General features: G+C 42.2%; 1 protein-coding gene across 1 annotated transcript in view; it reads left to right on the plus strand.

Annotated features, from left to right (window-relative positions):
* The window catches only part of camsap2a (calmodulin regulated spectrin-associated protein family, member 2a), a 52,522-nt gene extending 40,617 nt beyond the window's left edge, over positions 1-11,905 (plus strand). The window contains exons 9-18 of the mRNA XM_069679713.1: positions 21-117; positions 381-412; positions 556-625; positions 770-2,906; positions 4,558-4,694; positions 4,932-5,155; positions 5,611-5,707; positions 8,013-8,128; positions 8,417-8,535; positions 9,006-11,905. Coding sequence (XP_069535814.1) covers positions 21-117; positions 381-412; positions 556-625; positions 770-2,906; positions 4,558-4,694; positions 4,932-5,155; positions 5,611-5,707; positions 8,013-8,128; positions 8,417-8,535; positions 9,006-9,311 — 3,335 coding nt within the window. The 3' untranslated portion in view covers positions 9,312-11,905. The remainder of the gene's footprint in view (positions 1-20; positions 118-380; positions 413-555; positions 626-769; positions 2,907-4,557; positions 4,695-4,931; positions 5,156-5,610; positions 5,708-8,012; positions 8,129-8,416; positions 8,536-9,005) is intronic.
* The last annotated feature ends 2,569 nt before the right edge of the window (positions 11,906-14,474 follow it).

The following is a 14,474-nucleotide window of genomic DNA, read 5'->3' on the forward strand; positions in this document are numbered from 1 at the left end:
TCTTTGTTGTGTCATCTCAGAGCCCTCATCCTTGTTGAAGAATATTCCATCCGTCCCCATCTCCAAAGCAACCAAGAGGAGCTTCATGGAAAGACCCCCGAGTCCTGAAAGACCAAGGTATGCTAGTTTTGAAAGTGAAACGTGCACCTCTAAAAGTGCATCAGAAAGACATTAGATTGATTCTGATTATCACTTCTAAATGAGAGTTGCTCGCTGGCTAACAGTATATATTGGTTGGTGGCCAGCAGGGGTGAATATTTGGGACTGACTAAGACAAATAAGAGTATGTGGAAAAGCTGAAGCTGAAAAGGACAATAACAATATAAGTTACCATGTGTACCGTATGTAGCCTCACTGATTTTGTGTCTTGTATTCTCTAGTTTGCCGCTCCGACCGCAGCCTCGGAGCTCAGGTGATTTATTTTGGTGTTTGTCTGTTGTTTGTTTATTATCATAATTGTTGTAATTGGTATGAATATCAAAACATTATTTCTTGTAAAAAAAAAAACCTGTTTTGATTCTGATTATTTATTTTTTGCCTTCATGTGTCCTCCAGGAGAGATCAAGAGGTCAACCTCAATGTCCTTTGTCGATGGCAACCTTGGCACCTGGCCCAAAGAGAAAAGGTTGGCTGTTCTGTTCATGAGCTGCTTATTAAAATATCCTCTCCCCGATATAAATATTTATCCCATTGAAATTAAGACTTCCAATAACCTTTTTAGAAGTACAAAAAGTTTTAGAAGATGTCTTAAGTATGTTTTTCGTTTAAGGTCTGGGCCTTACGGAGTATCTTTCGACATCCCCTTTGATAAAGAGGACGCTGGTCCCGCTTCTCTGTCCTCCTCGCGTGGCATGGTCAGGTCGGTCAGCACTGATGATGGTTCTGGCTTCAGGGTCCAGCACCTGCCCCGAGGAATGAAGCGTAACCTGTCCTTTCAACCAGTAAACGGGCAGAGTGTCGGTATTGAAGAGGAGGGCTGCCCGGACAGCCTGGCTGGTGTGGAGCCCAGCAGGCGAGCGTTCCCCAACGGGCATGGAAGTCTAATGGCAACGACTCCCTCCATTGAGGAAGCCCTCCAGATTATCCACAGCCCAAGTAGGCCCCCAGTGGAGGGGATCAACAACGGGTTCTTTCTGCACAGTCAGGACCACGGGCCTGGTGTTGGTGTCTTAGAGCCAGTGTCAGAGTCGGACTCCAAAGGGCCTCTGAGCACCACAGACACCACAGAGGTGGACACCGGCATCCATATCCGAACAGAGGACATGCTGGATGAGGATTCCTCTCTGAAGGACTGCTCTGTGAACATGGACCTTGATATGGACACGCCAAGCCCCTGCCCAAGCAGTCAGGGCAAATCCCCCTGTGGAGTGAAGATGACCAGCTTTGCCGAACAGAAGTTGAAGAAGCATAATCCATCAGCGCCGGACTCAGGGAGATGCAGCAGCAGCTCCCTCAAGACCACTCCTGAGGGCTCTGACTTTTGCCTCCCATTATCCGTCTCTTGGGCCCCAACCCCCGAGCACAGCCCTATCCATCAACAAACCCCACCGCCCATCACTGCTCAAGCATCGCCCACACCTGTACAACTCCCACCCAATGACCCCGCTCAGGTCATGGCTACAGAGATGGTACACCTGAGGATGAGGCTAGAGGAGAAACGCAAAGCCATCGAAGCACAGAAAAAGAAAGTCGAGGCCGCATTTACGAGGCATCGGCAAAAGATGGGCCACTCAGCGTTTCTCAACGTGGTAAAGAGAAAAGGAGATGGTGCTGCAAGTGGAGAGGAAGGAGGGAAAACTGATGGAGAGGGCAAGGCAGCAAGCACAAGTCCTACCTTTAAATTTGGGAGGAGCAAGGCAGACACACCTGATGGGGCAGAGCAAAGCGGCGTATCCTCCTGCTGGACAAAGTCGCCTTGTGCAGGAGAGGAAGGTGGGCAGAGCCATGCTCAGCCAACGGAGGTAGATCTCACCGAGTACACGCACTCTATAGAGAAACTCAACCATTCGCTAGCCTTCCTTCAGACTGAGATGCAGCGACTGGCTCAGCAGCAGGAAGTGATTATGGCCATGAGGGAACAACAGCATCAGCAAGCGTGGGTCATCCCTCCCCCACATACAAACCCATCGCCACAAAAACACGGCCGCGTGGGAGCCGTCACGCGATCCTCAGGACCTTCTTCTCCAGCTGACTCCCCTCGTTCCACCCACCGTTCTCCAACAAGCATCAAACGCAAATCTGCCTCCTTTCACTCACGCAATCCTCGCACCGTCCGTCCCAATGAACTAAAGCTTGCTCCTTACAATCGAGTCCTGACTGCCCCCCAATCTGTCGATAGCATCCCCAGGTTACGCCGATTTTCTCCCTGCCAGCCCCTGGCAAGTTCCTTTGTTTACATGGGGGAGAAACCAGCGACTGCACATCCAGCACAAGTAGCCTCAAATACAGATAAAAGCAAGGAGACGGAGTCGCACCTTTCCCCAGAAAGGGGGGTTGCCAATATATGTGTAGCAAACACACGCCCCAGCTCTCCCAGCCTGCAGAACAAACAAGAACAAACAGAAGTAGATTCAGACGCTGAAACACAGGTTCACAGCCAATCGACTGGCGTGGAAACAGCTGACCAGAAAGCACAGACGTCGGTTGCAAATCTCAAACCCACCTTAGAGTCATCATTCCCTGAGGTTCTGGCCCACCCTGTGGTTGAGACCTTCACGGTAGCACCCACAGATATTCCTCCCCAGCCGGATGCCTCGGGCCAAGTCAAGAGCAACTTGATTGAGGTTCCTCTGTCAGTCGTGAAGCCGCTGGAGGATCTGACACTCGATGATGATTTGGAGACGCAGGAGAGTAACGTGGAGGGCTCGGATTGCGAACAGAAGATTTGTCGTGGTTTCTTCTTCAAGGTAGGTTGTTGATTCAAAGAACTGTCACCATATAACACAAAGAATAACTATATATATACATTCTTCTGAATATTGTCTATATTTTATAGCATTTTATCGTCAGCTGGTAGATTTATTACAACAAGAGAACGTAACATTACATAAAAAAGACTTAAATCATCCCCACTGGGAAATTTGTTTTGGACTCCCCACAGGATGTGAAGTGCAGACTGATGAGCTGCACAGAGTAAAAACACAAGTGATAAAAACATCAACTGTAGAGAACCAAGCAGCAGCATGAATAACTAAAGCCATAGTAAGAGTCCATGTCCACTTGAAGCCTTACAATGCAATGCCACAGTTCTGCAAAAAAAAGGCGTATACATGTAACCCTGAGGCAGCCATGTTTGCTCTCTTAATCAGAAAAGAACAGACTAACATGAAATGATGAATGGTTCAGGAAGACATGCCCACTGAGAACATTGTCACCTTCCCAGTTATGAGTTGTAAGACGGCCTGCGAGCTGTAGTCTGGGCTTCGATGTAGGTCATAAAACTGGGGCTGTTGTGAATAATTCAGGCACAGCTGTGTAAGAGTGGGATTGGAGAAGGACTGAATAGACTGCTAGGGGAGGATGCAGAGGGGTGTTCACATGAAATGAAACAAGTTTGTGCTAAAATTAGCAGCATGATGTGCCTACGTCAGATACAAGTAGTGTAGTTAAAGCTACTGTGAGGAACTTTTGGTTAGTGTTGATTTTGGCGCCCCCTGTGGACAAGCTGTACCTCTTATCGCTTTGCTGATTTTGTCCTGTACATGCTTAAGTGGTGGTTTTTAAGCACTCAGAAAATCTCATCCTGCTTTCTTTAACAGTCACATGTATCACTCACTTTAAATGTTTGCCCTGGAAAATGTAAACAAAGGCAGCGTGCAGTTAATTGCTTTGTCTGACACCTACCCCCCACCAGCCGTTCCAGGCATTACAAATAACTATATATAAATAATCAATCTTGTTGCTGATGGTCTGGTTTGCTTTTGTAGGTCATATAGAGTCTTCAGAATAAATTTCAGTCTGTTTCATAACCAGCAAAAAAACTCCTCACAGGAGCTTTAAAGCATGATTTTTGGAGCATGTAGGTCTGACCTGTCACATATGACAAACCATGTTTTCTATAGTCTCCTGCTCTCTTAGATATAGTCAGGTTTGGAGTGAGATGCGGCCAAATATCCATGCAGTAATGGAAAAATAGTTTTTTGTAATCTTATAACAGAAATAATATGAATAAAACTTATGATAACAGAATTGCATAATAAAAGTGTCTATTAATAATACAGAGGAATGTAACCTGACTGGCTGAGGCAGAAATCCTCTGCTTTGCTGCCTCTGTGAGCCTATTTACCCTCTTATTTATTCCACAGAACAAAGTTGACCTTTAACAATAGCAGCTCAGGATTTGGATTATCTGGTTCATTAAATCAGATCAGATGAATTAAAAGATTTAAGGAGGATCACACAATTACAGTCAGCTCTGCATCTGTAAATGTTTCAGAAGCGTAGCCTAAAGAACAGCAGGTTTAAAACAGTTATTTATGTTAAAACTGTTTTTTTTATTCTGCTTACAACCAACTTCAACAGTTAGAGGTGACTGATGTTGTTTCTTCTGTGACTCAGGAGGATGGAAAAGCCGAGGAGAACATGGCTCAGAAGAGGGCCGCGCTGATGGAGAAGAGGATGAGGAGGGAGAAGGAGAACCAGCAGAGGAAGATGCAGCAGGAGGCTGAGCTGGAGCAGAAGAAAGAGGAAGCTCGGTATGTTAAAACATATGCAAAATAAGTCACACAGATATTTAGTCTGGCGAAAGTAATTGTATACGTAGATAGTTACTAAATTAAACTCTACTATGATAAATATATATACAACACTTTTTCCAAAAGTCACTTGATTTTAGGGGATTTACCTGATATGCAAACCTTAAAAAAAAGATAGATTTGTTTTTTAACACATTAGTATTTTTCTGGCCTGACATCCTCCTCCTGTCTGTTCAGACTGAAAGCAGAGGAGGAGCGCATCAGGAAGGAGGAAGACAAGGCCAGGAGGGAGTTCATCAAGCAGGAGTATCTCAGGAGGAAGCAGCTGAAACTGATGGAGGACATGGACACCGTCATTAAACCTCGACCAGTCGGCGGAGCCAAGCAGAGGCGGGGCCGGCCCAAGTCCATCCATCGTGACAGCGTGGACTCCCCGAAAACCCCCATCAGAGCTGCTACAGGTAACCATGGAGACAACCTCATCTTAGAGAGGTCAAAGTCACCCCATCTGTTGAGTGTGTGCTCTGCTGCCACTTTGCTTTGTGCTACTCGAGAAGGTCTAGTGCACATTGTATCACATACTTGATGGCAAAATTGTTTTGTGTTGTATTTAGTAACCAACAAGCCTATTATAATACAGTAAAACTTTAAATTGAACAAATATATTAATGGAGCAATGCGGTATTTGTGTGTGATTTGTTGTTCTTTTTGAGATATTACTTGAATGAAGCATTATGTGTTTTTATACATACTTTTGCATGTACTGGATGTGTTCATTTCAGTCCTAACGCTGACGCTGCATTGCTCTGTGACAGGGTTGGCACAAAGCACAGTGGACAGTCTTGTGTTGTTGTTTGTCATGGTGTCGGTGTAACCGTGTCGTGCTGTGCCACATCTCGTCTCGTCTTACATCCAGGTTCACGCCAACGTGTCTTTTCAGTCTCCAGCTTGTCCCTCGCTTCCCTCAACCTGGGAGACAGCGACAGTGTTCACTCCGACAAGAGAACGCCAAGGTGAGACGTTTTTACAAGTCTATAACTATCTAGACTTCTATCTATAACAGCTGGTGTGAAATGTGAAATTAAATAAAGGGTGTTGCCTTTTAACATTATGACATTTTTTTACAATTCATTATTTTATATTTTGGATACATCAGTTTGTCTAAGCCAGGAATACAGCACTGGGATAAGTTTAGTTAAAGTAATAATCTTGAAGATTTTCATTTAAATAAATCTCAAACAGTCACTATCTATCGCCGAATAAGGTAACACAACGGTGATTGAGCCAGTGGCCCACTGATGAAAGCCTTTGCATTTGTAGTATATAGTATTATTATGCAAGTGTTGCAAGTGTTGCGAGTAAACAGTAATCTACTATGGCTGAACAAACAAAGAAAAGGTCGATGACGACAGATACAACTTTAATAATAAGTGAAAATCCAAAGAAAAACACACAAATTTGACGCTCAGACAAAGGCAAACTGTCAACAGCGACCGTCAGCCAACAACCGGAGCCAACCGTAGACGTCTGGATATCTGGGAAGCGTACTCCTGCAATTACCGTTTATCGCCATTAGGTGCCGCCAGGGAGTACGAAACTGAAATCTTCGAGATTATATCTTTAAATATTAGAAGTGTGAAAACCTCTGTGCATTCATGCCAGTTTGTTCTTTGCCCTATGGTCAGGGATAGAAAGAAAAAATATCTGAAGCTTTTAAATTTCCAAAGCAAAAAGGGAAAATAAACACAGACCTGACACGCTGCTAATGTTGGGAATAATACCTCATTTTAACCTGGTTCCCTTTCTTAAAGAATTACAGTTACTAAGCTGCTTAAATCCATGCATAATATATAGAGTAAAAAGATATTAAATATATACAGGGCAGAAAAGTGGTGCTGCATTGCCCTCTTTAAGCTGAATTCCCAGGAAGGACAGATTATAGATGTAACAGCAGGTGTTTTGCAGTACTAGCTGATGAAAAGCACCCTCTGTGAGAGAGGGTGACTGAGCCCTGTTATGCATGTATATGATTTGATGTTATAACAATGCCAAATTTCAGATACAATGTTATCTTTGGAGAGAAAATCAAACATTATACGCAATAAAAATGATATTTTCTGATCTTTCTTACTGTTGTGAAGGCAAGCTCTTCAGACTAACACTAGCTTTCAGCTCTAACATTTTTTCCTGTTTCCTCTATTTCCTCTTTTAATACTTTCTTTCCTGCTGTTTCACACGTGCCAGAAGTGCTAGTTTAGCCTCTGGCAGTCTCCTCCACTTTCTGAGCTCTCCTAAACTGAGAAGGAGAAGGTTAGTTTCTGCTGGGCAGATGAACCTTAAGGCTCTTCACGCTGTCTTGTGCCCGATCCTGCGCTGAAACTCTGTCCCCACTCTGGGTTTTATCAGGGATTGATTGAGCACTCATAGGAAAAATGTCAAATTTCCTTATGATGAACTTCTAAAGTTTATTTCTTTGTGGCAATCATTATTCTTATTTCAGTTACCTCTCTGCTTTGCCTTCCTCACCAATGTACACTCCTGCTCTGGCTTTTTCACACCTGTCACACCTTTTCAGCTCTGCAGTACACATGCTGCACATAGAACATCCATCTTATCAAGTCATTTATCCTCAATTGTGTCACCTGCCAGGTGTTTAAATGAATCACTTAAAATCAGTTAAAATATTAAATTCAAATTACACTTTTATATCCTAATAGAAGAGAAATAAAAGAAAATGGCTTGTTAACTTTGGCTTCAGAACCTCTCACTGTAACTTCCCGTGTGCTGATTGAGTTTCACCTATTTACAGAGGCAGAACACAGTATTTCATTAATGCAAAATATTGTGGATTGAATGCTTTTGTATATATGAATCCTTTGTCTACAAGAATGCCAATGCACTTGCAGACCAGAAAAAGAGCCAGTAAATGCCAAGTGCTGCAGTGTAATTGATTGACCTCTTTTATTGACGTTAAATGCACCAGCCTGCTCCACATCACTGCACTCACTGCTTCTGCCTGCGAGCTTCGCTGCTTCACTACTTACTGCAGGGACGTTCAGCACCACAACACCAAAACCAAACTGTTTGCTGAGATAGCACGCACAGTTTCCTCTGCTGTAAACGATATATCAATACAGACATGACGTAGACAGGGTGGGAAAATGACACCAGCCACCAGCCTGGTACCGCTTTTTTTTGTAATGGCTGGAAGGATGCATTGCACTGTATTTCACTATTTTCCTACCCTGTCTACAGTGAAGTGGTTCTCCCATGCAGAAAGGTTAACCAATACTATGTGTGTATGTGTGTGTGTTTTAGGCCAGATTCTGCAGATGGCTTCCTGTCCCCAAGCCGCTCCAGCAGCAGGAATGGAGAGAAGGACTGGGAAAATGGATCCACAACCTCCTCTGTTACATCAAACACAGAGTACACCGGTGAGACAACATAGCACATATTTATCTACTGAAGCACAATAGTTTATAAAAGTAATTAGAAACCTAGATGTCAAGTCATCCTCTCTTATCGCCACCGGTTTTGTAGCTCAGATTCCTTCGTCGCTCTGCCCTCTTACTCATGGATTTGCTACAAGTAGAATCCTCCATACATTATTTATGACAATAGGGAGTAAAAATAGGGAGGGACGTCTTTTCTCTCCGACATATCTGGAGGAGTTGCCATGACAACAGCCTCATCCTGATGTTCTCTCGTCTGTGCTCGTTCAGGACCGAAGCTGTACAAGGAGCCCAGTGCCAAATCCAACAAGCACATCATCCAGAACGCCCTGGCCCACTGCTGCCTCGCAGGCAAGGTTAATGAGGGGCAAAAGAACAAGATCCTGGAGGTAATAGCGTGAAGCACTTACAAGATTGTTTTATACACTTACAGGGGTTTGGGTGTTGGGGTGGTTCTATTGATGATGCACACAACCTACCTTCATCTTTGTGAATTGAAATAAGACAGGTTTTAGCCCTTGTTCTCTGTCATTGAGGTAAATAAAGTGCTCTATGATCTCTTAAAATGTATAGTTTGAGTTTTTGTTTCAAACCTTTCCAGTAGTGATGTTATTTTATAAGTTATGTCCCATCAAGGGACCTCTGTGTACAAATTTAGGTTTAGGTAAGAAAGGCTCATGAAAGAATAATAAACGCAGAGAGGAAGGGCACATTCAAGCCAATCTAATTCATGGGCGACACCATAGATAAACAGCTCAACTTAAGCTTGTGTGAAAATATCGCCAAAAAGGATGCCTTCCTTGAGCATGCAAGACCTTCATTCTGTATCTAATGAGCTTTTCTCCCCTGACCTCGACAGGAAATGGAGAAATCGGAGGCCAACAACTTCTTGGTTTTGTTCCGAGACGCCGGCTGCCAGTTCCGCTCCCTCTACACTTACTGCCCAGAGACGGAGGAGATTAACAAGCTGGCAGGCATCGGCCCCAAGAGCATCACGCGTAAGATGATCGACGGCCTCTACAAGTACTACTCGGACAAGAAGCAGTTCAGTCAGATACCAGCCAAGACCATGTCGGCCAGCGTGGACGCGGTGACGATCCACAACCATCTCTGGCAAACCAAGAAGCCAGCTACCCCGAAAAAAGTAGTGCCTGCCCACTCCTAATGGAACTCGACACCCCGAACATCATTTCCCATTTCAATTTGCACTTCACTGTACATATCCATAAAGATTCAAGCACCTGCAATGCCAGTAGATGAATGCATATTTGTCTTTTTTATGTTACTTGTTTTACCTCTCATTGCATTCCTGTCCTTGTTTCTCCTACTTACTCTGGACTGGACTGCACTCAAAGATTATGAACAACTGGAATGTACGCCACTGTTGATGAATAATGTAAATGCTTCTCGTCTTTTTTAGAGATTGTCACGTTTGAGTCCTTTTACGGAGGCATGCGAGAGTGTCATTTTCTGTTCTTTATGTGCCAAACGTCAAAAAAAGGAGACAGTATGAATGCTAGGACATTTTATTGGGTACGCTGAAGCACTGAATGTTTTTAATTCATGTACAGGTAGATTTTTGTCCACATTACCCTGTTGATGTGTGGCCTTATGCGCGTTTTGTTTTAGCGTGTGAGTGCAATGAGTTGATTGTAAAAACAGCGTAAATACACAGAGGGGGTTTTTTGTATTTGGAGACACTTTTTTCTTCGTCTGTGGGTAAAGCAGTTTGTATATTAAGCTACGTAAAAGTACAAAAGGGCCAAAAACTAATTGCATACAGCTAGTGTTAGCTGCACAGTACGTGTGTGTTCAGCTCTACAAAGTAAGCGGTTTCAGCTTTTTCAGATCCCTTTTTGCAAAAGTGATTTTAAAGAATGCCGGACGTTACCTTAGATCACTGGTTTTCAACCTGTGGGTCAGGACACCTGCAGACAATTGAAGCTGTAATGTATTATGTGGGGGAAAACATATTTCTAACTAGGGATGCACGATATTATCAGCCACGTTATCGGTATCTGCAGATTATGGCTTGAAAATGACATATCGGCATCAGATGTGTCATTTTTCTGCCGATATTTTCCGCCGATAAAACAACGCTTTAATTCTGCCTAAATGCTCGATGATTCCCTCTTCCGTCAAGCGTGAAGAAGGATGCAAGATGTTTCAAAGTTTCCGAAATGGACAGCAAGGCTGTGCTCTGCATCGGTCATGGGAGGAGGGGCCAAATCTACAAACACTACAAATGTATTGCCCAGCTCAAGAATCTGCCAGTGGTCCACTACAATAAGAGAAGGCGTGATATTAATTACCACTACAGGCAAGACTTGATGTTCCCTGTAATAAGGTGGAAAAAAAACGTGCCTAATATATCGATATCAGCAATCGGCAAAAAAGGTTGAAAAATATCGGATGTGGGCAAAAAATCCAACATCGTGCATCCCTATTTCTAACAATACAAATCATGTTTGTAATCGCTGTGTTTAACTCCTTTTGTTCAAAATATAGAGAGGTAGTTGCAACATTAAGATATACATGTATATTCCAGTATTCCAATTAAGTAGAATAGACTTTGGATAATTAAATCACCCCTTGGGGTCAAAGTTAAATCTGGTTTGTTGACAAGGAGGCAATAATTCAGCCAAAAAGGTTGAGAACCAGTGTTGTAGACGATTTTTGCTGGTGTTTAACAGCAGATCTGTCAACAAACATACAGCTCAGTATTTGGATTTTATTTTAAAATGCCTCATGCTGGTGCACCATGGAGGATCTGTTATTATAACGTACGATTACACGCTCCCCAACTGATTTCAAGAAGATGACTGACACAAAAACACCTAAGAAGTATTTCTCTTTATATCAATATCAGGATTGAAATTAAATTGTTGAACTTTCTTGACAGACGGTATTAAATTCTTCATATGCACACTAGGCTTCTTCATCTTAGAAAAGTCTGTATAATGTAAGGCACTTGTAAAAAAGGCACCAAATATAGTGCTCAGACAAGGTTTAGGTAGCTGATTAGTTAAACATTGATTTGTTATTTAAAAAAGTCATACATAACTGCAAGTGTTGCTTGATTGATGACAATGGCCACACTGTTAGTCAACATCTGTTCGTCTTATGTAACAGAAACAGGTGTTAACCCAAACTAAGTATTATGTGAGGAGTGTGTATAAGCAGCATATTTGTCTGTTGTCCATAAATGCAATAGTGTCATAAATACGCCAGAGTTACAGTCATAGCATTTTTCAGGAGAATGAATTTCACAAAAGGCAGAATGAGGCAGATCCTTGTTGCTGCATACGGGTAGAGACTCGCCACAGAGTTTCATTGGTGTAAGTTTCATGTTCTTTTTTGACACCCAAAGTCAGTTTAATCTGCAGGTACCAAACATGAACAAATCTGCTGACTTGGTGCTCAGCTTTCAAGTGTAGGAGCGTTATTTACAATGAAAAGAAAGCATGTACATGTCTTTGGAAACGTCATCTGAGGAAGTGTTTCTCTGTTTTGCTTTGGGAGGATTTACCAACAGAAAATATGTTCACCTGCTTCTGGCTGCGTAAGGCCGAAGGAAATGATTATTTAAACTGTAAATATAATGTACAGTGTGTTCATGTGAGCTCATTCCTATTCACTATGATGACTTTTAATTTTGCTTGTCAGACGCTGTGCTGTCATTCAAATTATTGCTGAACATGTTTCACTTTTGTTTTTGTTTTTTTCCCCCATTTAATAAAACTAAGCATGGCCTCAGCATTTATGTGGTGTTAACTGTAAAACAAATGTCTATCTTCATGGAGTATTTGTATGGTTTAATTTGTTTATTAATCCGTAGACATGCAACAATTATGGATATGTTAATTACATATTTTTATATGTTTATTCTTTTTCTTTTTTGTAGTTTTACAAATGACATGGAGAGAAAGATTCCATGGGAGGCAACAAAATGATTAGACATTATGAACACGTACATTTTTTGCAAAGCATTCTATTAGAGTAATAAGGCTACTATGGCCACTATTGTTTGCAATTCATAATTGTGTCTTCCACATATAGAAACAAAGGCTATATCTTGAGGAAAGAATGATTTTGATAGAGCAGGAAAAGAAGCAGATGTAACCGTTCAAAAAGAAAACCTTTACAATGATCATCACTTTCTTTTGTGAAATCTAAAACGGACCTATGACCTTTAAGCCTCGGGTTCACTGTACATTCATTGGTTGCACAAACATTTGGATTTTTTCAGAGTTGTCTGAGGATTTGTATCATAAATATACAACATGAACTAAGATGGGTCCTGCATCCTGAACTGGGCAAGGTATGACATGGTGCATTCAAAATCAACAAGGGGAGTTCAACACCAAATTTTTGCCAACACAAGTAAATTGATACTTATTTTAGTTAAATCAAATTCATAGACCACATAATAAAAAATTGTCAGAACGCAGCATTAAAAACATTACAGCACAATAGTGAGTAAAAACATAATGATACATTAAACATACAGAGGAAATTTAAGCCCCTGTGAGGAGTTTTTCACTGGTTATGAAACAGACTGAAATTAATTCTGATTACTCTATATGAGCTACAAAAGCAAACCAGACCATCAGTGACAAGACTGATTATTTATATATAGTTATATTTAATGCCTCAAACTGCTGGCGGAGGGTAGGTGTCAGACGAAGGGATTAACTGCCTTTGTTTACATTTTCCAGAGCAGAAACTTAAAGTGAGTGATACATATGAATCAGCGAAGAGATGTTTGGCTTTGTGCACAGGGGGGGCCAAAATCAACACAAATCGAAAGTTCCTCACAGGAGCTTTAAAAGTGATATATTTAACTTTAAGAAAATCCTCATTCCTAGCGACACGGTCGGCCGTTGAGGGAACTGCAGTCAACCTTCTTGTACGCGCTCTTTCGGACACTTGCACGCATGAACGAGCATCCGGGGTTTTTGCCTGAAGACACACGAAACTGAGCATGCTCAAACTCGGAACTCAACTGCTCTGTTTACTTTTCACTGACGAGACATGTGCATTGACTGGTATCATGTTGACCGGTATCATCTTGTCCAAAATCAACACTCTTTGTCATAATACCTAAGTTAATATCATGTAAACTGGCAAAGTTATTTGTCAAGCTAGACTGACAACACTGACATACACGCTCGGATTGTATTTTGGTTGTCATAATGTTAGCGAGCATGCTAAGGTTAGCCAACTAGCTCTAACATAACTACACTGCATGGATCTGGCATTGTGCTTCGTAACCAAACAGCAAATTACTCAATTACCAGCCAGATCAGCCCCGGGAGTCTGCGAGAGTTCGCTGATGTTATCTACTCGACAGTGTTTTGCGACGTTGCCTGGCAAATCGTCTGCTCACGGTAGCATTCAGGACTAAATCAGCTAAGAGATAAGAGGCTTGGCTTTGTCCACAGGGGGCGCCAAATCAACACAAATCGAAAGTTCCTCACAGGAGCTGTAAAGAAAAAATGCTTTGGCAAAAAAAAAATTCTTTGATTCCCTTTACTTTGGGTTATTCATAGGGCATTTGCAGACATTAATCCAAACCCATACATTTATTTATATAGTGCTTTTCATGATACTAAAGGCACTTTACATTTTAAAACAACTAAAGAAACACAATAAGAACAGAAGAAACACAATAAGAGGAAACCAAACATGATTTTGACCAACCATAATTCATATAAAGACAGAATACAGAGCATATTATATTATTTCTTGGGTTGTTTTAAAAATGTCTTTATAATTAAATAAGTGTTGTAACCAAAATTAAAGTTATAATTTATCCTATCTTTATAATGTACCTGTAGTTGGAAGTTTTCCCTCGCGCTGTAGTTGTAGGTGTGACCACAGGGCGTCACGCCACACTTGATTGGAGGTTTGCGGCTGCGTCGGTCCGCATGGCAACCGCGAGCTGTGTACAAGAAAGAGATCAAGAGAGACCTTTTCTGGAGACGCTGCCCGGGACTCGTACATCCAAACACCTGTTTTTGTTCTCTTTTTTCGTTTACTCTGTAGCATTTGGAGCCTGCTGACTTACTGGAGCGGCTTTAATGCGGCGTTTTGTTGACGCAGACTGACAGGTGAGGAGTTGGCACAGATTCACTGTGGCGTGTTAGCCGCCTGTAACACCGGTGTAGTCTTATTGCACGATATCCTGAACATACAGAGGGAGAATGAATGACATAAGTAGCCTCTGCATGTCACTCCACTGAACGGCTGTGTGAATGAACGCTATGTGCTGTCTCATGGTCAAGTAAACAAGGTGAGTGTTAGCGCTGATAAAGTGCTGAGGCTG

This window comes from Semicossyphus pulcher, unplaced genomic scaffold (genome assembly GCF_022749685.1).
Source record: "Semicossyphus pulcher isolate SPU_LCO1_2020_fin unplaced genomic scaffold, fSemPul1.0.p SCAF_4, whole genome shotgun sequence".
Lineage (NCBI taxonomy): Eukaryota > Metazoa > Chordata > Actinopteri > Labriformes > Labridae > Semicossyphus > Semicossyphus pulcher.